A 27,504-nucleotide genomic window follows, 5' to 3' on the forward strand; every position below is an offset into this window, starting at 1 on the left:
GTCAAAATTGAAATATTTTTATTTTACGTTAAAAAGTATTTCTATTACAGAGATTTCCTATTTATCTCTCTATCAACTTATTCTTTATCTATAAATATCCTCAATTTCAATTTTAATATAATCTTCTACTTTTTATTGAAACACTTAATAACAAGCACAAATTATTTTCTTAATTTATAACGAAACCAATATTTTAAGTATTTATTAAAAAAAATATTCAGCTGAGACGGTTTTAGTTTGAAAAGCGCGCGCTGCGTAGCGTGAACGATCCTGCGGAACTCGCTGCACCTGCAGCCCACGCTTCTCTCTATTGGCCGACAAGCCGAGGCCTCGTGGTCCCGTGGACTCGCTGCACCTGCAACCGAATGGCGGCGGGACCACGAGGTCTCAGATCGCCGACCAATAGGATAGAGCGTCACTCGGGCCTTGTAAACCGCCGCCGAGTGTAGAGCGCGCTTTGCGCACTCGTGCTCAGTTGGCGTCGAGATGCGCAGCGCTTTGTGTCGCGCTTGTATTTTTTCCTCGCGAATCGATCGTGATCCATTAGTGTTTTGTTTGCGATCGGGATCGATGCAGTGATGTGATCTAGTTCAAAGGTTCCAGTAGCGCGCGAATTATTGAAACGGCAGCTTTGGGTTGTCGAGGGAGAGGATTAGAAACCAAAGTAATTGCCACGGAATCATTCGTCTGGATCTATCGATATTTTTCGGATGCACACGATGCATCAGGCTAACCTCTGATACGTTATCGCATATTATCGACAAGATTCGAATTCTAAAGCGTGTGGACATTGGAATACTAGTAACGCAATTTTATCTCACTTTGATTAGATTTTTTTTCTAATGTGAGGAAATACGTGCGTGCGTTACTTAAAGATTGACTCGCTTACGAAACTAAATTTATCAATTTTACATGAGTAACTAAACTTATTCATGATAATAATGATAAATCGCTGATCTTGTTCCTTTATCTAACAGCTCTACTTAGTCTTTTTTTTTACGCTAAAACTTTAAATTATTATTACTTAATCTCTTGATACGCAGGTGATACAATTCTTTACAAAAGCACATAAATATTTAATGAAATTAACAATTAGAAAACTAATTACTTATTAAATATCAATAATTTATTATCTACGTATAATTCGTATTAATTGCGTTAGAATAATTTTCATTCAAGTCGAGAATTGAAAATCTGAATTAAACGGCAAAATTAAAATAAATATGGAGCCATATTTCTGATAATTTAATAATTCGACCATTATACTTGGTAGGATAATCTCCTCGTAGTAAATTTTAGCGAACTCTCGACGTAAGGTCTCGCGTTAAATTACACGCCACGAATTCACGCGTTCATCTCGCTGGCTATCGCGATTCTCTAAGTATGCCGCATTTCTCTCTCGCGTTACCCTTACAGCACAGTAACCTCTTTGCGATTCTCAATATCGAGGATGCCCATGTACACACGAGAAGATCGGTCGCTATGAAAATTCATATTTTACATACAATTTGCTGATATTTTGAATAGGAAACCAATTGCGTGTCTCTCCCGTGTAACTTAATTTTTATTTCAAAAAGAAGAAATTAATTAATTAGGATTTGATCGTAATCGTCAAGTTCTCCTCCTATAATTTCTCCAATTAACAATTCAATGAACAGCGCGCATTAGTTAAGTAATGTGAAGAGGAGTCGTTTTAAATAAAAAATGAGGAATAATTTTGCTTCATTGTTCTTTGATGCGGGTGAGACGTTGACGTCGCGCAAACAGTAAGGAGACCTCGTCGAGGTCACAGGTTCGTTCATCGCACTCTCAGATGTACACGTGTACGTATATGGTAGAAATGAAGGGAATCCTCCTAAGTCGTTCTTAGGAGTCGCGGATTTTTGCGCGGTCGCCAGTTGCATTGCGCATTCCCGACGCGTACGCCATCCTCTTCACGTTTGCTTTTCTTCTCTTTTCTGCGCGCACGACACCAACTCAATCCCTGAAGAAATCTCGTGATATCGCATCCGTATATAGTTATTGACAGGGTTGGGAAAGTTACTTTGTAAAAGTACCTATTTACAGTTACAGTTTTTTCGCTAAAAATCTAACTAGTGACAGTTTCAAGTTACCAATTCTGAAAAGTAACGCGTTACTCAAAAAGTAACGAGTCGTTACTTTGCAGTTACTTTCTTGCAATGAAAATGAAAATATCCAAATCTGCATTTGAATTGTAAAGTTTTGACAAAGCTTATGCGCAAATGCAAGGCCTAATGCGATCTGTGGAGGTTTAAAAATATATATATAAAGTAACTATTAATGTAGCTATTAAATTAGTTACTAGTTATCGAAAAAATGTAACTGAGTCAAGTTACAGTTACAGATGTAGAGAAAGTAACGAAGTTAAGTTAGAGTTGCCAAAAAAAGTAACTGTAACGAGTTACTTGCCAACCCTGATTATCGACACCCTATGTACGCGCAGCCATACTCTTAAAATAAGTGCAACCTCGGTATAAGGTGCACACAAAATGATTCAAAATTTTTTAGGCATATGTATTCGCGAGAGAAACTATAACTTCATCTCCTGATACGTTGCATGATGAACGTATTATACGTTTTGCAAATTTGCAACTCTGCTTAGAAATTGAAATAACGCACAATTATATTACAACAAACATCTTAACATTCGATATTATTTTGGATATTTTTATTCTAAGATTCTAATTGTAAAATAAAAAATGTTGCAATTGTTTTAACTTTATTAGATTTTACATGTATATAACGGTAGCACACGAGAGCAAGTCGTGATAAATGATTGCGCGTACCGTAAGAAGAAAACAATCGGCCAACTAATTAGATTTCTAGAACTCTGTGTACTGTTACTGTCTTTCTTCGGTGTCGCATTGGCGTCAGGGAGAGCAGCGCATACAGTCACAACACACACATACACATGCTTAGCTAACACTCCACACTCTAATTGTACGTTTAATTGCTCGTAGAACATAAATCGCCGCGGAACGCTCGACGGAGCGGAAAATCTAAAGCGTTCGCTCGCTCGATCCAAAACGCGACCCGAATTGGTTCCCGCGAATCTCCTCTCGCTACACGAATGCTACCCGTTCAGATTTTTTTTGCCTCGGACGCTAATTGCGCTGTAAACAGGCCAGCCGCTGTTAATTCGTAAAAACGCAATCCCGATCATCTCTTTACTTTAGCCAGGCAAAAAGCGACTCGAATCCTCCTATCTGAAACTCCTATCGAAAACTTCTATCATTCTACAGCATACAGACTTTAGGTAATCGCGATTCTCTTGGTTTTCACGAGCTTTTAATTAACGTTTCTTGTAAACGATAAATCTCTCTTATTGCTTAATCAACTGTTTTTGCATAAACCAACTGAAAAATTATGAAAAGCTACAAGTGCGTAGGAATGTCTTATTCCTTAAAAAATTTCATAGATTTTTCTACTAGTTAAAACTTTCGATGCAAAAACGCAATGAACCACATCGCAATTGTGATTAGGGATTTAGAGAGCGAAATACCAGTAGACGATCTCTGGCTCCGGAAGCTGGGCAACAGGTAGTAAAACTTTGTAGAAACCGACCACCGCCTCGGGGAATTCGAGAAGATGATTGGCTCGTACGTGGAAATTTAAATCTCTGTTCAACTCGATCCCTTGTTTTACGATCGCTTATCACGCGCGCTCCGCTATCATAAATCTCGCAGCCTAACTTCTAATGGTAGACCAGGCGTGATCGAATATATGTTTATCACATCCGACAAATAAATTGCGCCCGCATTATCGAGATTAATGGTGAGCATTTTTCCCATGTTTTACAATTCCACATATTGCCACTTATACTTCTGGTGTTGGCAGAAGAACCTAAGATAGTCATGTTATAAATTTAGGAATATCATAATTTATGGTAATAAAAAGTTTAGGAATTATATCATTATCCGCAGTTTCTTGTGTTATAAGTAATACGATCTTGTTTGGAACTTACTTATTTTCAATACTTGCTGTATATTTCCATTATGGAACCGCAAACATATGATACTTGAAAAGAGCCTAGACCACTCGAGTATAGAAATCTGAGATTTTACTTAAACGTGATTTCTAAACAGAACTATCCTCTTAAGAATAGGTAGAATACCAGAAAATAATTTTGAAAAAATACACATCCCAATTCTGCTTTCGCAATAATTAAATTGATTTAATTCTAATTTATATTGTTATATAATATTTTCTTCATATAGTTACTATAAAACCGAAATAATTTGTTATACAAGTCAGTTTAATGCAAACGTGATTAAAAATAAAATAACAAGACAGGTAACTTTCTCTTAAATTTAACAAAAGTTTTAATTTCAATCAAAACCGTTTTTCAGTTAATTTATATATATCTATTCAAAGAAAATAAATTCTATACAAGTTCCAAATGTTATTTTTTCAACGCAGCCTAAAAATTGTTAGCATGAAACAACTTAGGAGAGAAAACACAACGCGCATCCCTCGATCGTAAACAGAATTCTACTACCAAAAGTCAACGATGAAATACGAGCGATTGTGAGAATATTTTCGGGAACGGTATTATCCGTAAGGGGAGAATTACAAATCCCTGTGTCCCCTCGATTCTTTCGACAAATCGCTGCTGTGAATTTACGAAAGCGATCAGCAAACGGAATATTTAGCGAAAGAAATAGCAGAAAGAAATAGGTATACGTCTCGCCATCGCTGATCCTTGCGAGACATGTGTAGTATCGAAAGTAAGAAGCAAGAGGGCTGACAATACACACGCCCTGTTTCGTTCTTTTGTGTGTAGGGCCCGAGGGCCCAAAAGATTTACGGCCTTGTCGTCTGACCCCGATTTTACGGCGGCAACAATCGCGATCCTGAAACGAAAGAACCCTTAAATCATTTTCCAAGACTGCTGCCCTTCCAAAGAAATTCAACCAGCGTGATTCTTTACCATACCAGGAGATTTTTAGGGACAACACGCGGGATATCCCTGAAAAGTCTTATGAAAAATATCTAATCGTTAAAGTTCGTTATTTTAGTGCTCAAATCTCTATTCTAATAGATACTGTCAATTAAATTCATTGTACTTTTAGAAAGAGAAACTGGTAGAAAGAAAGTTTCGGTATCTCCCGGATATAACACCCCGGAACGACTCGTTGTTAACTGCGACTTGGAATGATTCACGAGGCGAGTTGGACTTTTACGAGTAACTTGGTTGTAAATGATTGCATCACTTCCCACTATCCTTCGATGCTCTATGTTACAACACCTTGACCATGTGGTGCAGAAGCGTTTCTCGATCCGGATACCGTTCAAATTGATTCTTAGAGCGTAATTAAAAACGGAGATCGTCCAAGTTCTTCTTACTGGCCAGCCGATGGGAATACATCACTGGCCCAGATACTACTGGTGCTCCCATATGTATATATGTATATCGTGCATATGGCACATATGTATATCCTATTGACGATTCTAGCACACGACTGCGTTTTTCTTGCGATATCTTAGCGGCCGACGCGCGCACATACTCGCAATTAAGCCACGTAATGCGAGAGTTTCTCCACTTGCTTGCTTCATTACGTCGTATAATTTGCCGCTCTTCCGAGATACACACTCGTATTGTATTTGCCGACCAAACACTGAAAATTGTAAAAATACGAAAGGGGATAAACCAAGTATCAGGGCGAAGTAATGACTTCGCCCAATTTTTGTTCACGACCGAACTTTACTTAAACTTTAATTTTATAGGTACATTAATTTAGTTAGTAAATTTTATTAAATTCTTAATGGTTTTTTTCTAATTTATCATCTATAAACGATGAGAAATAAAAGTTTTATCGTCCAATTCTTTAGATTTTTAAGTCGGCATTTATTGTCCAAATGTTTAATCTTAAATATTGACAAATATAGAAATTTTTCTTAAAAAGTATAATCGCCCCTGGAAACAAAATGTTTTACTAAACGAAGAATTAACATTGTATTTAGGTATGTTAGGTATGTATGTACGTGTTTAATGCAATTTTCTCGTGTCTCGAAATTTGAATACAGTATAGACCAATCGTGGCTTTTTTTTCGCTTTTGCGTGGCCGATCACGCGATGCATATATTTCCATTAATTAATTTGTAATCTCTAACCGCGCCCATGCTGCACACACCATATAGAGTAACGTACTAATCACAAATAGTAATCAATATCTATTGCTATCATACATGTATATGTGTGTGTGCACGTGCAGAATGTTTAAATTAAACCGGACATTGAATATTAACTGTCGAATGTGTGTTAGAATCAAATAATGCTTATTAACAGATACATTAATAATAAAGATAATTATCAGTATTGGAATACATGTAATACATATATTATTGAAATTTAACGGTAAATCAATAATCAGTAAGGCGGAAGAGAGTTTCTACGTAGATTTTTCGAAAAGTAGGAAAATGGAATTATACATGAAATATGTCGAAGTTTCTGCATCTCTAGAAAAAGGGGGGTTAACTCTGCACTAGTAAGAGCACTCCCCACTAGGAAGGGTACGTCGTCTTAGGCTTAGGCGATTCATGAACTTGGAACGAAAGACAGTATATACCGAGGGCACGCGTGGGAGTTCCGTTAATCCACAGGACTTGCCGAGCGACGGGTCCATTGGCGCGGCCAGCCATAAATTACAATCATTATTTTCCTTGCGGTCCTGCCGCAAAACGACATCCAGCAGCAGCACTCTCTTCATGCCTCGTGAAACTTTTACAACCACTTGAATTTTGTTCTATGACAAAGTGTTGCGCAAACTCTCGTGCTGCTCTTGACGATTCAATCCGAAAACCAAGTACCTCGGGAAGATTTTCGACCGAGAAATGGAAGATGTATTTACTTGATAGATTAACAGGAAACCTAGTGGCAGTGATAACAAAACATAATGTATTTGCATTTTAATATCTCGATATTATTTTTTACTTTCAATAATACCTTAATATTTTAACGTTTCTCAATGAGTCTGTAAAAGCGTTAAGATTTTTGGAAAAGTAGCAGCTACCAAACTATCAAAGGCTATTGATCGGGGCCTACGCCACTGGTCCCAAGGGTCTGGCCCGGATCCTGCAGCCTCTCGTGACGAGTACATACATATCGAGCTTATCTTTTGTCGACGTTTTTCTTTCATGGGGCAAGACAGTCCGGGTCTCTTCGGCTTCCTCGAATCATACTTTTTCCATCCATCCCGAAATCGGATTAAGTCATCTCGATAGCCAATTAGCCATCTAATTACACGAAACTCAAATGGAGAGTTTTCGTGTTTTTCACGATTACCTTCATTAGTGGAAATGGATTCCGCGAGAATAAGAAAGATTGCCAAGACATTCTTAGTCGGGGGAGGTAATCAAAGTCATCGCACCGATTATAATACTCGTATTGTGGGTGATCCTTGAACTTTCATCTATTTCCTGCTTAGGATAGCTTGAATATTTAGATTCAGGCTGAAATATTTAAACCTTCGGACGCTTGTTTCATTAAATCTTTTCTTCCGTTGGAACTTACATGTCCTTGAATTCTGAGATATTTACGCTGAGAAAAGCTGGCTTTCTAAGAGAAGACGCTCAAAGTAGAGACGTTTATAAAGGCGGACGTGCGCGTTCAAGGCGGCCAGTTAACGTTGAACATTAAGAGGAGAGACAAAAGGCGAAACAACAGCGCGACTTTTAATAAGCGGGACTGCGGGATTGGCTGGGTAGTTGGCTCCAATCAAGTCCCCGGGTCTCTTAGCGTCTGTGCCTCCGGGGCCTTTGGACGTCCATGCGCACGTATATATGTTCTGGCACATGAATTAAACCCACGAGCATTATGACGAATCATTATCACCGCACTTGTTGTTATTGCTGCCATCGCATCTTCATCTTCATTCCTATCTCGACTTTATTTCCAATCTTTTCGTCACCTTACGTCGAGTTTTAAATAGAGTTATATGGTTTATTACGGGAACACGTTTATTTTATTCTATGACGCAGTCTGTACAACAGTAGAAAAATTAAATTTCACGATTAATTTAATTTTATTTATATATAATCTAGTAACGTGCAATCACTAATCAACGGCTACTTCAAAACTGTGACGAGAAATATTTGATAGTAGTTTCAATTATTCTTTTACTAATAAGAAAAACAATGCCTACCGTCCGAGGGGGAAATAGATTTTTCTTTTATTAAAAATGATCTCTCTTGTTACAAACAATTTTTGTAGATGCGTGTTTCTGCACGATGGCTGCTCTTAAAGACCTTTCACGCATTGTCTTCCGAGAGTTGCACGATATAATCGCATCATCAAGATTTTACGCGAGAGAAAAACGAGAAGCGAGGCTGTTCTAGATAATGTTAAGTCCACGTGACGCGCGTAAAAACATGTGCCGAGCATCTGTATGCATACGCGTTACAGACAGAGTAAATATCGTCGCGTTGCAGGCTCATTTGGTCGCTGACGTGCACTGATTTTACATTCCATTCTACTGAAACCAATCTTTTCAATCGCAATCGACCTTGTCTAGAAGACTCGGTTTCTGAAGAAAAAAGAAATAGACTTTGCGCGATCTCGTTGGGTTAAATCATCGATCGAATGGTAGCTTCCTTGAAAAATAAGTAGCATTAATCGTCGTGACGATGCGATTACGTCACGCAACCTGTTGTATCAATTTTACTTTGAAATTTAATGGCCGCGATATATATTGTTCTAAGATCGTCTCGTTGATAGAGAACGATCAATTTATAGGCCCGAAGTTCCTTCAGATTATATCCATTTAAACGTTTCAATCTCCACTTTCTTTTCTATTATAAAATTTATGCTTAATTTATTATTCCATTTTATTGTATTTTGTTTATTTATCTTGTTTTATTTTGTTTAACGTTACATTTAGTTTTCCCTTCATTAATTTTCTCTCTAATCTTTATACTCGTTATATAAAAATTGATCGAGTTTATTTTACACATATCATTTGAATGTTGGAGGATTGAGAAAGAATTGCAAAATTTCTCGTCATATTTTAAGTTGCAACAGATCTCGTGACGTTCCCAACATCCCATTTCGTACCGTTACTATCGCTTCGATACAGTCGAAGCGGGGAGACGTGACTTTCCTGTCTCCCGGTATATCGATGATCGGAAAAAGCGGAAGACTTAGCTAGACGGGACAGCAAGCTCTCTGCGCGGGTTTCGATTCGATAAATCCCGATTTGCTCGGCGCGCCGAGACCGAGAGATCGTCATCTCGTCTATTTGCGGTTTCTTGCCGCTCTGAGCAAGTAGTAGTAATCGTCGTATACTTGGCGTTTGGTGGCGAAGCACGCTTCCCGTGATTTATGAAGGCTGTTTTACTTTGCAGACTCCCCGTACAACGACATCGTCTCCTCGTCGCGTTACGTAACGTTTATAACGTCGAGCCCGCGATTCTCCCGAGATACGCCGCATTTATCTCACTCGAAACGACGCGAAATTGCGCGTTAATAACACACTCCGCGCATCTGATCCTCTCTATTTGCTACCGATAATAGAGCCCACGATAAAATATCGCGATACTCGAGATTACAGTACTACAAAGGGACAAACAAAACAGTTGGGCAACAATACGGAAGCCGTAACGTAATTATAACAATGTAATTACGATAGAAAAGTATTTTGATATTAATTTATATCCCGATTCGATTTATACGTGGATATTGTCAAATCAGTTATTAGATGTTAAAATCTTAATTTAAACGCAATGCTCGATTAAGATTGAAGAATTTTTGCCCTTTATCCGAAAAGTGCGGGATCACCTACGGGTCCTACGGGATGCGGGCGCATCCTTATCCGATGCAGATCTTCTGGGCAATCACCGCGCGTTGTGGCACGCTCCTGTCGCGCTCCGAAAGCAAATTACGGATCTTTCCGGCATGCGTCTTGCGCCGAGCGTCGAGACCTAGGGATTACATCTCGTCGCAGGAGTCTGTAATTATTTCGTCGGAGACTTGCGCGTGTCGGCCCTCGGTCGGCCGTCGTCCTCTTCGCGCGAAGCCCGTCCGCGATCGTTGTCGCACGAGCCGTTGACTCTTGCTTTGCCCTTTGTGCATGTAACGTATAATAAGCGTTTCGCGAAAAATTGCACGTTGCACAAGTTACAGATGTTGCGTGAAGAATTGTCTTTCCGGCGAACGCGTAAAGAGTTGCGAGCAGGAATTTATACAACGTAGTAAAATATAATAATTGCGTTGTATAATATGGTATTGTAGTAATTTTAAAGATGAATATTTTCTTCTTATTAATTCATTAGAAAAGCATATTTTTCTACATAACTTGTATTATAAATACATGTTATAGATTCTTATTTATCGTTATTTGCAGGGTTGGGAAGTACCTCGTTACTTTCTCTTCATCTGTAACTTAACTCGGTTACATTAATAGTTTATATATTTTTTCAACCTACACAGATCGCATTAAGCCTTGCATTTGCGCATAAATGTCTTTATCGACGCTTTACAATTCAAATGCGAAGATATTTTAATTTTCATTGCAAGAAAGCTACTGCAAAGTAACGATTCGTTACTTTTCAGAATTGGTAACTTGTAACTATAACAGATACTTTAATAAAGTAACTTTCCCAACCCTGATAACTTGTTACAACTTAGTTTTAAATATATATTCATTAACGAATATCTGACAGTGGCGAAACGTAAAGAAAGATCGACGACGACGAGACCGGGAGGAAGAGGCATTGCAGCAAGAGGTATCGAGGGATATTAATATTTATGGGGGATGGCTCTATCAGCCGTCAAAAAGAAGGAGACGCGGCCAACGCTCGTGACAGAGTAAATGCACCTGCGTTACGCGTGTACGTGCGTATGCACGCGTGCACGCGAGAACAAAGCCTCGTCGCGGCCGCGGATGTCGTTTCACAGAAGAGGGGCACAGCCAGGGGAGGAGACTTCCTTCGAGCAGTACACGCGTGACGTGCAATTTTTATTTGCCTTTAATGACTGCCGTTTTGCATTTCCTTTCTCTTAAATTCCGCCCCTTTATTCTCTCATAAGGAGAAATTTAACCGTTGAAGATTATTATATTGATCCTCGTGAATGCATCTAGGAATCGAGAGATTACGAAATTCCATAAAATTTCCCGGAAACGAGTTTCTCGCTCATCCGCGAAATCTCGTCTAGATCGCTCAGCTCGATCCATATCCCGGAAGCTGCGTTCGCGAGAGGTTGCCGCCAACTACTCGCAATAAAGCTGAATGTAAAACGAGAAACTGTAAAGGCAAAACGAGTTACGTTGAGATGGAGAGTGAAAAAAGAGAAAAGAGAGAACAGAGGAAGGAGGGGGATTTAATAACCGCTAATTATCTGGATGGCGAAAGGTTCGGCGATGACTGGACTTTTCTACCTGCAATTTTTCATGCGAGTTGCATGATTCTTTGCTACACATATACCCAAATGTCATCGAATCAATGTGATTCGTAGAAACATTTTAGTGAATTTTGCCGAATCTTTGTTTTTGCCAAAATGTGCGGCTTGATATAAATGTGATAATTGTGGTGCTATCCTTAAAGTGCGCATAAAAAAAATTGAGATAATTTCTGTTTCGCTCTCTTTTCACGCGTTCTGGTTTCGCGTGGCGCGCTCGGCTTCGCAATAACGATCACGAAGTACTCTCTTTTGCCCGTGGCTTCCGAGCCGTGTCGACCTCGACGGCCGCTTCCCGATGGAGGAGAGTTGTATATCATCCGCAGAACGTTTTGCGTTCGCCCGAGAGTATCCTTCCACCACAATGTTAATTGAATCGTGCGCTTTCGGATGGAAGTGAATAACGTAATCGACCGCTTTTCCGGTTCACGTTTTCCGATCGGAGAATAGAACGAACTAGAAAATCTTTTAATCGAAAGAAAACATTAAGACCAAAGAGTTGACAAGCGAGAAATGTCTTCTGGTAAAATGCCATTTGTTTTGTACAACTTAAATTATCGGAAAATAATTGAAATTATACAATATTATATTAATCAATTTCTTTTTCAGTTCTTTTAAATTCTGAATTTAAATCAGCATAAAAATTGAGATATGAGAAATTGCAAGGTTGTTGAAAGAAAAGATATATTAATTGAAAGATAAAAGTTAAATATTTTATAACTTTGATTAGATGTAAAAAACTTGTACAAATATATTTCATTGCAAATAATAAAACTTGTATGTAGAAAATATTTACTAATCAGGAATAAATTCAAGTTTCTCTCTTTGTCTTCCCTTTTTCATGTAAGAGATGCGACGTATGGACAAAAAATAGTTTTTCAATATAATTAAATAATTACACGAGAAACTATTTCAATTTCAGAAAATCGGTTTTTCTTCGTACAGTCTCGTAAAAGCGTTTATTGGCAATTTTGCGCGCTGTCATATCTATCATCCTGTTGCTGCTTCTCGTCCGCGAGTCTATAAGCGTTGTAAATCGCTTGTAATGCCCGTCGTTACATTACGCTACGCGCCTACGAGCCGCGTTAACGACCGAAAAAGCGAGTGACGGCCTCATGCTAATCGACGACAAGATGAACTTTGATTACGTGACGAGCGAAACGTCGGTGCTTCGAATTGTACGTGGCGTGTTGATAAATAAATTTAGACGCGCGAATACTAACGGGCTTTATGCTAATTACCAACCGACGACTAAGTGGACATTTAGAATCTGCCTCCAAATTTTTTCTTCACATCCGTGATGTAACGTAGCTTTACCCTCCTCTAGTTCTCTTTCCAAAAATTCATTTCTAACTTAATTAAGTTTTTAAAAAAGAAATATTCCACATTAAACATAAATGCTATTTTACATTATTTCCTAAGAGTGTATGTCGCCACTGAGATATTTATGAAAGTAATATTTATTTTCCTTATATAATTTTTTATTAACGTAAAAGCTATAAACCTTATGACTAAATAAAAAAAGATATATAGAACGCGTAATCTATAACTAACAAGTAGCTAATTATCCGCATGGATAGCAGCGAGTCTTGAATTCCAGATTCACGAGCATCGTGATAGTATTAATTAATTGGCCGATTAACATTTCCTCGTGTTGCGTAGCTTTCTAGTTACAGTTATCTCTGAATTTCCACTTTGTGAAATAATGTAATTAATCTTGGACGAATACATGTATCCTACAACCGATTTAGTTCGTATCGACGATACCTGGTATCGCTCTTGTGCCTTTTCCTCACCAGATGGTCTTAATTAATAGCACAAGAGATGCGCATTTTCAGATGCTGCCAGAAGACTCCTTATCGTGCCATACTCGTCATTCGCTGATAAGTCAATATGCCCTGGATGATTCCGGGTCGATTTAGGTCATCGGTTCTTATTATAGCGTCTAACTTAGGCGAGAACCCGTTAATCTTTCCAGTACCGAATTAACCCTTTAATGCGCTATTTGCCTTTTCTTTGGCTACTTTCGTTATCCGCGTCTGGGTAAATTTAAATGATGTAATAATGACAAATATAATTTATATAAACAAGTAACTTTTCTATTCGATCAGTATAGTTTAGAATCTCGAGATTGTTGGGTAGTTCAAGATGTTACGTCATCGGTTCTCGAGACCTAAATGCGTTATCAATAATGGTGTTACAACAGCTGCTGCTCTATTAAACACAACGTCGTATATGTGACCTTTCTTCAACGTTAGACTAACAACGCACTATATCATTTTGAATTTGAAACAATTCTAAAATTAGAAAAATAGTATTGAAATGATACTGTAATAAAAAATAAAAGAGATATAATGTAACGTGTATTATTAGTAAAATGTACGGTAAAATTTCAAAAAACTCTCATACAGTTCTTCAAAATGCCATGTTGTTCCACGATCACATGATTTTAAGAAGAGAAAATTTTGTGTACAAGTAAAACATAAAAAAAAGTATCGCGAACGTATCAGAGGAATAAGCTGGTTGCATCGATATCCAGGCAAACTATTCCGAAGCAAATAATGAATTATTCATGCAGAGATCCGTGGCTGAAATGATGAGCAAAGGTCGTCGAGTGAACAATCCGCGATATAAAACGACTATCTGTGAGTTTTGTTAACAGTGATGTGATCAAACCTCATCAAAAGATGTGCTTCAAGATGCAAGATGTTGGAAATTCCATCGATATAAAACTCATGTTTCAAAGTATAAACGTATACATAGAAACACAATGTTCTTCGAGACATGAATTCAATTAAATTTAAAAGTAATATGATAGAGCATAAATTGAAAGATGATATTACTTACCATCTGTAAGATAGATTTGAGATATTAAAAGAAAGCACCGTACAGTGTTTTTTCAAAATTAGAAAACTAGACCTTATGTTCTTTAGAAATTAGAAAGAAGAGTATCTATAATCTTTTTAATTCTACATCTTCTTCAGTTTCTTCAAGATGTGCGTATCTCTTAAAATATTTATCATGTGAACCTTTGCCGGTTTCACATGTCAAGGAGAAAAAGTTTGTAACAGCTCGTTGAAGATGGACGTAAACGTGTGTTCACGCCGCGTTCACGATGGCTATGCGACCATAAGAGCGCGCGGCAGACCGCGTGCCGTCTATCGTTCCGACTCTGAGGAACTGTTAAAGGAGGCAGGTGGCCCGTACGCTTTGCCGCACCTCTCCAACTTCCGGGTGGTCTCGGAAGACTCGCGACAGGTGCCCAGATGGGCCGACCTTGGCCACGATCAGCCATTGATCGAGAATTATGGCACCCTGCGTGCCATCAGGTCGCGGGATTTCGAGGAGCCGCGCAAAACACTGAAGACGTTCTCCCGACGTGACAAACTCGGCAGCAACTCGAAAAACATTGTCGTGCCAGCCCATGGCAATCTTCACCGTTTAAGAGAAAGTAATGATATTCTGAAGAATTCTGAGGTGCAAAAGGGGGCTTATCAAGCTAGCTCCAATTTCTGCTGCCATTATGAAAGGAAACCTGAAGACTGTGCTCATTACGACTGTAATCAGCGAGTTTATGATACAGTACCAGTGGAGGACCTCCCGACAAACCTGAAACCCTTCTGCGTCGTCGGTACGACTTCTCAGGAGAACAATTTCATTAATAGCAATAACAATCGACGAGATGTGTTTAGGAAACCCAAGGAGGCTGTCGAGAATCTCAATAATCGCTCTATAAAAGATTCGAAAAGCAAATGTATTTTGAAAACTAGAGACGATTCTTACGTTGAAATGGAGAATGATAAACGAAAGAACGCTCGAGACCTGGAAAATGCCAAAAATGATCTTCTCAAGAACTCAAAGAGCACTTCCGTTTTCAAGAATGATCTGGAGAATTCTAAACGGAGATTTTCCAAAGGCCAACAACCCATTTATGCAGTTCCCCAAGTGATCTCCAAGCCTAGACGCGAACGTCGATTGGTTATAGTTGACGGAAACTATGTTCCCAGCGGCGATCTTTACCGCACTACAGCCAAATACATTGAAGACATCAACCGCAACCTTGCAGAAATCGACAAAAGTTATGAAGTGATGCAGACGAGTCCCAGAACTTACGGAGTGATTAACAGAATCGCTAAAGGGGAATTGCTGTCGCAAGATCAATCCGGAAATCTTTTTGGCTACGTAAGGCAGAGAAACATGGCACCCATGCCGCCTATTAGCGCCGATATAGATGAAGTTATTGAAGAAAAAAATGAAAAAGAACCCAAGAAGGATATCAAGTATCTTCGAAGACCTAATTCCAAGGGTAGACTTCCGCCCAAAGTCCTCCCGAGATCCTCATCCATAGAAAATACATCCAGACATTCAACGGGATCCACCACAGCCTCATCGAGCAAATCTACTGAATCCTTGTACGCCATCAGTGAGTCCTTAACAGAACTACCGAAGATTTGCGATGCTCAAAAACGAGATTCGGCTTGGAACAAAATTTCTCAAGAGCTGATCTTGAAAAAAAGTACCTCGCAGGATCAATCAAAATCTAACATCGATAAGGATATTCCGAAGAGAAGCAAATCTGCAGGTTTAGAGGTTAAAGACTCGTCGTCCTCCACAGACGACGAAGTTTCGATTCAGAAGAAGGATCAATCGCCGGTCACCAGTACGATTCGCAGGAATCGCTCTCGAGTCGACCAGGAAAAATCATTACTGAGAAAAGAACGCGCTCCTAACGAGGTCTTGGAGAGGATTTCAGGCAAACTAGAGAGGGTACGATCTATGGAGAATCGCTTGAAAGACCGTCGTTATGATACGCTACCCTCGAGAAGACCCAAAATATCTTCGAAGCCGCTTCACAAATCCAGCGAGGAACTTCTCGATGAAAAATTCTCGCGTAACGATTCTGATCTACAGAACTCGTGCACAAATGGCAGTCGGAAACAAAACGCCGATGAAAACCTCGCGGAAGTTCAGCAAGGTCCTTTTTCTATCATGGACGCCACTGAGGTGATTCTTAAAGGACAATTGGAGCGATCCAATCGCTTACAACGGCAGGATCTCTTTCCCAGTACTAGACATAATTCTTTGGAATCTAAGGAAGCAGACGGCAAGTTTCAAGCTAGCGCTTTCGCTACTCTACCGAGAAGGGGAAATCTCGCCAAGGATCAACCCGATTCTGTTAGGAGATTCTCTGGGAACGGACCCGTCTTGGAGCCATTATATGAACATGCGGTTAGTGATCCTGTGAAACCACGAGGAACTCAGGCTGTGATACCCTGGTGGGAGCTGGCCACTAGAAAGTACAGGCATCGCAGTTGCCCATCCTTACAGGTAAATTGATTACCGTCGGTGGATCGTCTTAGTTAAAGACAGGTATATCGAAATTGCGATCGCACGTCGCGATTTTAATACTTCTCTCAATAGTTCTCAATACGAGAACATAATGACGATTACATAAAACAAAACACACGTTGAAATAAACAAAAATTAGAGGCGTTCATTTCTGAGAAACTATTAAGTTTTAATGGAGAAAATTACAATTATGCATCTAGTTTATTCGATATATTCAATGTTAATTTGCAACAAAATACAGATCACGTACATAACATTGAAATTTGCAAGGTTATATGCGTTGCCGCAAACATCAGCAAAGTGTGATCGTCTTACGAGAAACAAGCCATATTAAAATGTAATAAACGGGCGACTTTATGGGATCGTTACTTTGGCGAAAATCGTGTGGTAACTTTTTCGTCAATGGCTGCACAATTAGCTTCGCACTCAAATTTATATTATGCTATGAACGACCGATCGTACAGCATATAAAATTATATTAATTATCCTTCCGTCTTATATGCATTAAATATTATTACTTTTACAAACATGCAACTGATTTATTCACTTTTTTTTCAAAAGCACTGATATTTTATTGTAAATACAATTTATCGTATTAAAAGTTGGTTATCAAGATAAAAATCAGGATACTGTTGGTAAAATTTATTAAGGTATAGATAGCACTAAAAGTCATAGCTCTAAAAATCATATTGATATTTTATAAATAAAAAATGAAGAGGGTAATACATTTTCTGCTTGTGTGTGAATTGTCATATAAATACGTCAATGGGAGTGCATCGACTCCGAACGATTATGGTGATATATATAGATATGATTTATCCGCAGTGACCGTTGCGGGTAGTTAAAGCAATGAAATAATAAATTCGATAATGAGGCCTCGCCGTCGAAATTGAGCTCAGCGCATTCCGTCAGTAAGACGATTGTGACGCGTAATAAAGCGTAGGTCGACAATACCACTCTCGCAGTGGGTCCCGATTGAATAATTATGCGCGCATACTTCGGCACTCTTTGTAATCGTGCCCTACCCTGTCAACGACAACGTGGCTGTCGTCAATTAAAATCACACATTTTACATTTTGCTTATCTTACGTAAGATCGATCATTTAAGTTACAAACATTTTTTTAATTACAACTTCTTCTATTTTAATTATAATTTTTACTCTCAATATTTTCTTACAATTTCTGTATATTTCTATGAAAATTCTCTATGCTTTTTAATTACGTTTAAACAATAAGAAGTAACTGCCAATTTCTCTCTCGATAATCTTGAGACCTGCTTTACTAGTTAAATAACTCGTCAAAAAGACAAGCCCTTCTCTCATTCTCCGTCGTCTATTGAGAACGAAGTGAAGAAAGGCAGTTTACGATAATCGGAGACCTCGCGGGAGAATTACACAATTGACTGGCATCAGAACGATTGGTCAATCGCGAATTTTATTCTCTGTGTATTCCGTCTTCTTATGCAATTGGATATTTTACGGTCTCAAAATTCTGCAACCGCACTGATTAAAAACATCAATTTTAGTCACACCGGTGCTTCGCGCGACACGCCTCCTGCTTATTTTCTCCACCCAAGCCAATTATTGCTTCGGATATGCATTTGGTTTTCGCAATATGAATTTCACATATACGATATATTTCTTTATATATACAAAGTTTTATATAATTTTATTTCTCAATTTGTGGTAACGTTCGTTTTTCTTTTTATAACAGAGACATTTTCTTAGGAAAGATCAGTTAGAAATTGACACCTAAAAAGCAGATACTCCTGCTAAAGCAATTATCGTAAACTCTGATTTTTTTTCGTTTTCCATCGGGTCGAAACATCCAAGAGACGTTTAAATGCCACGTGGTAGAAGGATATAAAACTGTCCCTGGAATTTGTGACAGACCGTTGTGTTATAAACACCCTTGTGGGATCCCTACCGCTTCTGCAAGAGGGAAAAAGATTTATGTGTTTCGGGGATATACTCTTTCGGCCGGATATCGTATGTAAACATGCACCCTCTTGTATACACGTGGATACTCTCGTTTTTCAATTTTCAAACAAAATCTTTTTTCTTTTCTGTTTCTCATCACGATTGGTAACGCTAATCACAATGTTTTATAACGTAAAGTGCAACACAACGTAATGTTGATATTCGCGATTTCTCTGCTCTCAAGTTCAACGATTACAAAGTGTAAGTGTATTCACTAGATTGACAAATAAAATAGTACTATTTATGAGATATATCTTAAACACACGTTGCTTTGAAAGATAATATCCCCTGTAAACAATATTTACAGAAAATCTCTGTAATAAAATCAGAAGAAAACGGCAATTTATAACAAAATATTGCCATTATTATGGGTAAAACATTTCATGAATAGAAAAAAGTTTTTCGCAATGTGACAAATTGTAACGAAAGAGATCTGTTCATTCAGGCTAGTGAAAAATAAATAAAGAAACGAATTCTCTTATGGGTTACTCATTAATTATTCAATACGAAAATATCTAAAAAGAATCTCCTGAAAGAAAAGATGTGAAATGTGAGAGCGCAGTTAAGACCTTGGCCCCGAACATGTCCTTGCGGCATTAATTATTAAGTATAATGCTGACCCTCATCCTCCTTTCTGTTCGAGCAATTATACGGGGATGTACATTGTGATGGGAACAGCGGGGATAAGGTACGTTGTGAACACGGCGTAATCCTCGAAGCGTTACGACCCGAACTAACTGGGCTAACAGTTCCCAGGCCGCAGAAGTGCGATATTCTTCCCGGTAAAACGTTACAGGATGTTGCAATATTGCTCGAAAAATTCGAGACGTGGATTCCACGGAATTACAAGGTCCTGGGAGATTCCATTTAATTTTTTCCATGTATTTTGAATTCAATTCAATTATTCTTAATTCAACCTTTCATACTACTGGAAAGTACTTGAGAAAGTAAACTAAATTTATAAATTATCTCTAACAAATTTTGCATATCAATGGAAGAGAAAAATATAATATATTCATATTTATCTAGTTAAGATATAGATACGTCTAATTGGTAATTAATTATACTATGGACATTTAATAATCTTATACATAACATGGGTAAACGTAATTGAGGGCCGTTGAAGATTAAAATATCGGCCGAACCGTTCGTCCACGACGTACTCTCTCGTCAAGATGCACCGGCGCTCGCTTGGTGTTTTCCCTGGAGAACAAGGCGAGTCACTGTGCGCCGCTCGCGATGCATTTTACTCCTCGGCACGTGCGTTTTTGCCGCAGGCTTCCGGTCCAGTTTTTAGCTTCGTTCGTCCTCGACTTCGAGTCGACCGACCCTTCGTTAAGCTCGATGCACAACGAGGCGAAACCGAGACTTTTCCTCCGGTGAAAGGAAACTTTTCTCTATTATTATAAGAAGTTGATATCGAGAATATATCAACATGTAACAATAATTATAAATTAAACACTCTCACCGTCATTCTGAGCCTCGGTAAACATACAGTTATCACTTTCTCCGTCTATGGTCTACGTAGGATATAGATTAGCTCGAATGGACTCCAATTCCGACTTGAGAAAGAGTTTTTGGAAATCTTCAATCTCATTTCAAACTTGCGGCGTATTAATTGCAAAAAGAAATATATTCCTTTGAACAAAATTATTTTGTATTCATATTTTAATGTTGTTCGTTGTTCGCAATTGCTATTTCAATTAACATTGCGCGACCGCAACTACGCATCGCAGAGGCAAAGCTCAAAAAGTGCATCGAGGTCTCGATGTATCGAACGCAATCTGACGTGAGATAAAGTGCTCGAGAAAGGTGTAAGGCCGAGTAAGGCGAGTAGGTGGGTCGTCGTCGTCTTTACGAGCGTACATCGTGTACTCACTTCTCGGATGCATCTCGGCGGTAGGTGAAGCCGGGCACATTAGCGGCGAGCGTGGGAGCCAATATTTACAGCCCATACCGAGGCCCATGCAAGTGGACCCACCGACCTCATTCGGGCTCGAGTACTTTTATCTTCTTTGAACACACGTGCAGAATCTTCAAACACTGTTTCCGCCTAATTAAGAGTTCTTTGAGAAACTTTCAAATCGATTTGTTTCTAAAGAATATTCATTTCTCAGTTACATGGCATTTTTTTAACGAGGAAACACAAATTTTTCAACCGTGCATCTGTTTTTAATGCTGCTTAATCAAGTGTAGAAATTTACTCTTGGATCTGCACAACTTTCCTACCGAAAATATAAAGGTCAATGTCCGAAGGAGAACCTCATATCCCTGCAGGATCGAGAGTCATTCCACGTTGCACGTTAAAGTAATAAGGTGGGACAATGGGCCCCGAGACACCCGCTCGCGCGGCAACGAATTACATGTCCCACGTTTGCTGTTACCGTTTTACGAGCGGTATAATTCCTCCGGAATTACGCGCGACTTTAGAATCGCACCCACACACCAACGGAATCCTCGGCTCTCACCGGTCCCTTTGTTCACGATCCTTACGAAACGCCACACTCGCTCCTCCGCGAGAAAAAAAGCCCCGCTGATTGTCCTCTTAGAATTTTATGATCGCATGATATTATATTTCCGAGGAGGAAGGAAAGGATGGTGCTTCTATTCGTGGAAACAATGACGAACTCCGGCACTCGAGATTTAAAGACCGATCCCGAAGGAATCTCTTGGGATCTTTACGTGATAACGGGATAGCAATCGAAACGAGTTCGACGACCGTGTTTTTATTCCGCAAATAAAGACCCCACTCAGAAAGGGCTGTAAGTTTCATGTTCTCCGAAATATTTTTTCTTTCCGTTTGATGAAAAAGCTTTTTGCCTCACGATAAAAAATTCAAACATTAAAATATTTAATACAGAATTGAACTGATTTCGTATTAGATTTAATTTAGATACAGCTATTATTAATATACATACCAGAAATCATTCTCTACGTAAAATAGTAAGCTTCTTTCTTATTTTTCATTTTCATCTCTTTCGCAAAAAAAAAAACGAAAAGAAAATTACAAGTTAGTAAGGAAGATGTGTGAGTCATCTTGTTATATCAAACGAAACATCTCTTTGGAAAGCGTTCCGCATCTATTCAACTCAAACGATTTTCTTGTGGCTTTGAGAATTTTACTATCGAGAATCATTATCAGAGAGCAAAACTCTCGCGCCTCCACATTATAACGCGGTTATTTTCTCATTTGAAAAAAATAATCAAAATTTAATCGTAATGTCAGATGCAACGATATTGCTTGCGAACTCTTAAGCTGAAATAAAATACTACTGATCCGTGTCATTGCCGTATCGGTTACAGTCGTGAGTTGTAATAACAAAAAGAGCAGTGTTAACAACGAACAGCCGTTGTTGCGCGGGAATGGATGAAGAAAATCGGTGGAGCGAAGAAAGAGAGGAGAAAGAAATCGACAGAGAATTTGCATCGCTCCAGTTTAGACTATCAAGCGTTTCGTCGGCGTGAACACTTTCTTCCTACGCCACGGCTGATTATCTTCTTCGTGTCATGGCGCAGCGTTGAAAACACGTTCAGGTCCTAAGAGAGTAATTACGTGACGGGAAACACGAGTCCGATACTCCAACACGGTATCTCTCGTAAAAAAGATTACAGCGACGACTATTAATCTCCGCCCCGCACGTTCGTCGAAATTACCTTGCCAGACGCTGTTTAAAACATAGTTATTATTTGACACGAGATAACGTAGAAATTGCATTGACAAAATCACATGTATGTACGTTTTCATTTTTGTATCTTGATAATTGCAAACTCGATTCATATGACGTAAGAAAATAAATAATACAATGGTACTGTATAATTAGTAAAACAGAAATAAAATTAATACGTGTGGTATGTACAATAATATTAAATTGTATAATAAAATCACATTATCCCAAAATTATCGTCCTACAAATTTATACAATTGTATTATTCGAAATAAGACTAACGAAACACGATTGTGTTTATAGACTTATTATCATAATAAATCATCTATAAAAATTTCAGTTTGAAATGTACGAAATATACTTGAAATTGTATTAAACATTGTGCGTTATTTGCTTGTTTCAGGCGCACGTGGTCTCAGCTTTCGAACAATCATTGTCCAATATGACTCAGAGATTGCAGCAACTGACAGCTACAGCTGAGAAGAAGGTAAAAACACTTTAAAAGTATTAATTTTTCCTAAGAATGTTGAATTTTTAATCAAGTCTCGCGATTTGATAAAAGAGATCTTTTTGCAAAAATTTTTACGCAAGTATATAATATATTCTCTTTCATTTCATTGAAAAAGAAAAAGAAATGTGTAAACACGTCATTCTGAACTTAATCAACATATTAAAAACAACTGATTTTTTTGTCGGCAATTTTTCAGGATTCCGAGCTTCAAGAACTCCGAGAAACGATCGAGAGGCTGCGCAAGCAGAGTGCCGAAGCTGGGTTGAACAACGGTGCAGCTGCGAATAATGGTAGACGTCATACTTTGGGTGATTCCGAGTCTGGTACCACCGGCTGCACCGGTAGTGGCAGCAGCAATCACCATCAGGGCGCGATGGCAAGACAACTGTCCGCGGACAGTGTGACGTCTCTAAACTCATTAAGTAGCGCCTGCTCGGCCAGCAGCAGTCATCATAAGAAGAAAGGCTGGTTACGCAGCTCTTTCTCCAAGGCTTTCTCAAGGTCGCGTAAAAACCGACACGGCTCGGTCTCCGATGCCGAGGATTGCAAGGAGAGCCCCGGCGGTGATCTGAGCGCTCCCAACAGTCCTAGACTGCCAACCGCGTCCAAACACGAGTCTTCGAGAGCACAAACTGCGAGGAGCAACGGACAGAAGTCTCCAGATCATGAGAATCCTTTGTCGGGAAGCAAGAGCAGCTCGGCATTGTACAAGAAAGAGGACGAAGACGTGGATGAATTGAAGAAGCAATTGAGGGAGAAAGACCTGGTGCTCACAGATATCAGATTGGAAGCGTTATCCTCGGCCCATCAGTTGGAGTCTTTGAAGGATACGGTCATCAAGATGAGGGTGAGTACAGTTTTTTGCCTACGAAAAGGAAATACGATATAATTTCGAGTTGAGTCAAATTCGAGAGACTTGACGACTTACAGTTAACATTTTTTATTTGTTACCTAGAGAAGAAGTATAATTTTTACATTGCCAATTAATATAGTTTATACGATTTTATCACTTCTCTTCCACAGTACGAGATGCTGAACTTGAAGCAGAACAATGAACGTCTCCAGCGACTAGTGACCTCGAAGTCGCTCACCTCGTCGCAGTCCTCTCTACCCAGTGACCCAGATCGACGCTTCAGCATGACCGAGGTGGCGTCGAGTGTCGCGGCGCTGTCGAACGGCGACGTCAGTTCCACGGCCGATCAACTGGAAGATCTTAACGTCCCGGTCGAACACCCTGTGGTGCCGTCGAGCGCGACCACCGCGGAACCGGTTCTCGAGCAAGACACCGACGGCAAAAGAATCAACGTGGCCGTCTACCTCGGCAGTGAGCGAAATTTCAACTACAATTTGATTACCGGCAGCTCCGCCGACGGCACCGTTGGCGAACCACCACACTGCGTGATCGCCAACATGTGCATCAGCAACAAGACCAGCTGGGACGCACTGGACTCTATGGTGAGGCGTTGCTTCAAGGAATACGTTTCTCGAGTGGACCCTGTGACAAATCTGGGTCTTGGCGTCGAATGTGTCGCCGCATATCATTTCGGCGAGGCTTCCAGGTACGCATTTAATTAAAAAACACTAAAATAGTGTAATACCTAACGTAACACCAAGATACCTAGATATAAGATTTTTTAATGGTCTTGAAAATGGTTGGATGTTCAATTCCATAAAAGCGTTCTCTATTAAGATCTATTTTTTCTCCACGTGACAGATGCACTACGGATTCTCAGCATCCCGAGTTGTTACCCTGCGGCTATCTAGTCGGCCACGTAAAAACTGTCTATCTAGTACTGTCGGGCTATTCCTGGCTGGCGGTAGACACCTTGATACCGCGCTCTATCGTTCAGCGACTAATTTCCCTCTTGACGGAGCATCGCAGGGTGATTCTATGCGGTCCAAGTGGTACAGGGAAGAGTTACTTAGCTGGGAAACTGGCGCACGCCCTAGTAGATACCGACAATGACACGAAGGACGCCGCCGCCGTTGCGACTTTCAACGTCGATCATAAGTCCAGCAAGGAATTGCGCCAATATCTCGCACATATCGCCGAAAGGTGTGATTCAAACGCTGCTGATGAACTACCTAGGGTGATTATTTTGGAAAATCTTCAGCACGCGGCATCTCTGGGTGAACTCTTCAGCGGTCTTCTAGGAACCAGACATTCATCGTGTCCTGCTATCATCGGTACTATGAGCCAGGCCACCTGCAGTACCACCAACTTGCAGTTACATCATAACTTTAGGTATTTCCACTCTTGGAAATATAATCTATAATTTAATCTACAAATTTTAATACGATATATATTTTACTAACTTCTAAATCTAATTTTGGATGTAGCTATAAAGTCTTGAAGAAAGATCCTTAGAAGTCAAATGCTAAAAATTAATTGTAGAATCACTAGTTGAATGTATTATAGTACATCTTACTGTAACATACAATTTATTTAATTTATTTACTCTTTTTAATTAAATAATGAATAAAAGATCTCTTTTCTATTACAATAAACAATGAATAAAAAGATCTTTTCTAATCAATTTGGTTTTGATTATATAACTAAACAGGTGGGTATTATGTGCGAATCATATGGAGCCTGTCAAGGGATTTCTAGGACGTTATTTGAGAAGGAAACTACTGGAGCACGAATTGCGTGAGTGTGCCGGGACGAGGAACGCGGAAATGGCGGCAGTAGTCGAATGGCTGCCGCGCGTATGGCTGCATCTTAACAAGTTCCTAGAAAGTCATAGCAGCTCTGACGTCACCATAGGTAACTGAAAATATTTAAGATACATTTCTACATTTTAAAAAAGCCCAATTTTTAAATGGACTCAACTTAAAAGGAAAATTTTCAACAATTTTACTGTTGAACTTTAATTATCAATTTTCTTATCAGTATGTAACGATTTGTTAGGTCCGCGACTCTTCCTGTCATGTCCAATGGAAGTGGCTGGTTCTCAAGTGTGGTTTACCGACCTGTGGAATTACTCAGTAATACCTTACCTAGTTGAAGCAGTTAGGGAAGGATTGACGCTATATGGAAGACGCGTAAGTGGGAACGGTAATGATGAGTCCACATGGGAGGATCCAGCGCAATTTATTACGTCCAGCTATCCATGGATCTCGACGCATGCCGTACACGGCGGCAGCGACGCTCTTCTGCGTCTCAGACCCGAAGACGTGGGATACGATGTTGTATCCAGCGGGCACACTTCTGGTGTGGGCGCCTCTAGTGTGAAGAGTCTCGGAAGTACTCATAGCGATACCGAAGGAGATCCTCTGGTCAGTATTCAATGTATTGAAATTCAAGAACTTTAAAATGCGGATATTTAAACGTACGAGAATTTTAAGTTTCAAATACTTAGAAAATTGAAAAGAAATATCCCGAGATTTGTGACTCTCTCTTGACATTGAAGAATATTCATAGCCTTCATAGATATCGGAATATGATATTCGTCATCAAAGGAATTCAGCGATCTAAATAAATTGTTGACTATAACAATAATAAAATGATAATTCTTATATAAATTAATTATATATTTTTGTCGCATCATGGAAAATGATTCTTTTAAATAAATATAACATTTATTTAATAAATCGTAATCTAAATCAATTGTAACAAAGAGAAAGAAGATCTATTATTCTATTATCTTCTAAGTATATGTATATTAATGATAGAGAACTGTTTTAATTATATATATACATATATATGTTGCTTTATATGTAAGAACTATTCAATGGTAATTAAGAACCTTATTAATTAATCGACTTTAATTGTCTTGGACCTATTTTTACAGCTTAACATGTTAATGAGGCTGCAGGAAGCGGCTAATTACTCGAGTCCGCACAGTAACGATAGCGACTCGGTGACTTCTCTCGATTCGTCACATACACGTCACTCAGAGGATCTGAGCAGCTCGACATCTTCGTCAAGAGGAGTAGAATCGGCACTCTAAATTAGCAAGACATGATGAATAAAATTCATCGCCGAAAAGTTGACACATTACGCGTATCGACCATTTCATTAAAAACACAAAAAATACAGATCAGTAGCTCTTGCAAATAAACAATTATTCCGATCGCCGAATTCAGAGCAAAAGAAAATTATTTATTTATTATTAACAAGAAGTATCAGGGAAAATAATCAATGTAATGTTTCTAAGATTAAAATTTAAGAAGGAAAATTACACACAGTATCACCAAATCATACTTCGGAAATAAGAGCTCATTTAAACATTGCCGATAATCCTTGTCACAATAAACATCTAATTGCATGTTTAAAGACCCTCTGAAATACAATAACAGAAAAGAAGTCATAAAGCGCCAGCTATTTTAAGATCGCACTATTTTAATACCAACAATAGCTTCGTAATGATCTAAAAGGGATTCGAGATGCCTATTAAAGCTGGCCTATATTTATAGATTTCTACATGCATCCAGCATTTAGGTGTGATATGTAATATTAAATAAATAAAGAACGGATAGGCCGCGACTCTTCACTCCTTAGGAAAAATAGATGAACCGGAAGAAATTCAGTCTACGAAGATGAGTTTTACATTTTCGAAACTGAGAGAATTAAATAGAAAT

The 27,504-nt window shown here is 39.0% G+C and overlaps 1 protein-coding gene across 1 annotated transcript; it reads left to right on the plus strand.

The window, feature by feature from the left end:
* The first annotated feature begins 444 nt into the window (after positions 1-444).
* Positions 445-27,126, plus strand: LOC105562835. Its single transcript, XM_012013936.1, has 9 exons — positions 445-664; positions 13,995-16,744; positions 22,813-22,896; positions 23,117-23,767; positions 23,944-24,479; positions 24,635-25,165; positions 25,485-25,687; positions 25,832-26,199; positions 26,715-27,126. The coding sequence occupies exons 2-9, from the start codon at positions 14,498-14,500 to the stop codon at positions 26,871-26,873; spliced, it is 4,779 nt and encodes a 1,592-aa protein (XP_011869326.1). The 5' UTR covers positions 445-664; positions 13,995-14,497; the 3' UTR covers positions 26,874-27,126.
* The last annotated feature ends 378 nt before the right edge of the window (positions 27,127-27,504 follow it).

The sequence above is a fragment of the Vollenhovia emeryi genome, unplaced genomic scaffold (assembly GCF_000949405.1).
Source record: "Vollenhovia emeryi isolate VEMERY1.0 unplaced genomic scaffold, V.emery_V1.0 DF939183.1, whole genome shotgun sequence".
NCBI classification, from domain to species: domain Eukaryota; kingdom Metazoa; phylum Arthropoda; class Insecta; order Hymenoptera; family Formicidae; genus Vollenhovia; species Vollenhovia emeryi.

Bases quoted from the DNA above. Each gene is read 5' to 3' on its own strand.
- LOC105562835 (XM_012013936.1), top strand. From the start codon at position 14,498: ATGGACGTAAACGTGTGTTCACGCCGCGTTCACGATGGCTATGCGACC. The intron at 16,745-22,812 runs GTAAATTGATTA...TGCTTGTTTCAG, and splicing joins GCAGTTGCCCATCCTTACAG to GCGCACGTGGTCTCAGCTTT. The intron at 26,200-26,714 runs GTCAGTATTCAA...CTATTTTTACAG, and splicing joins ATACCGAAGGAGATCCTCTG to CTTAACATGTTAATGAGGCT.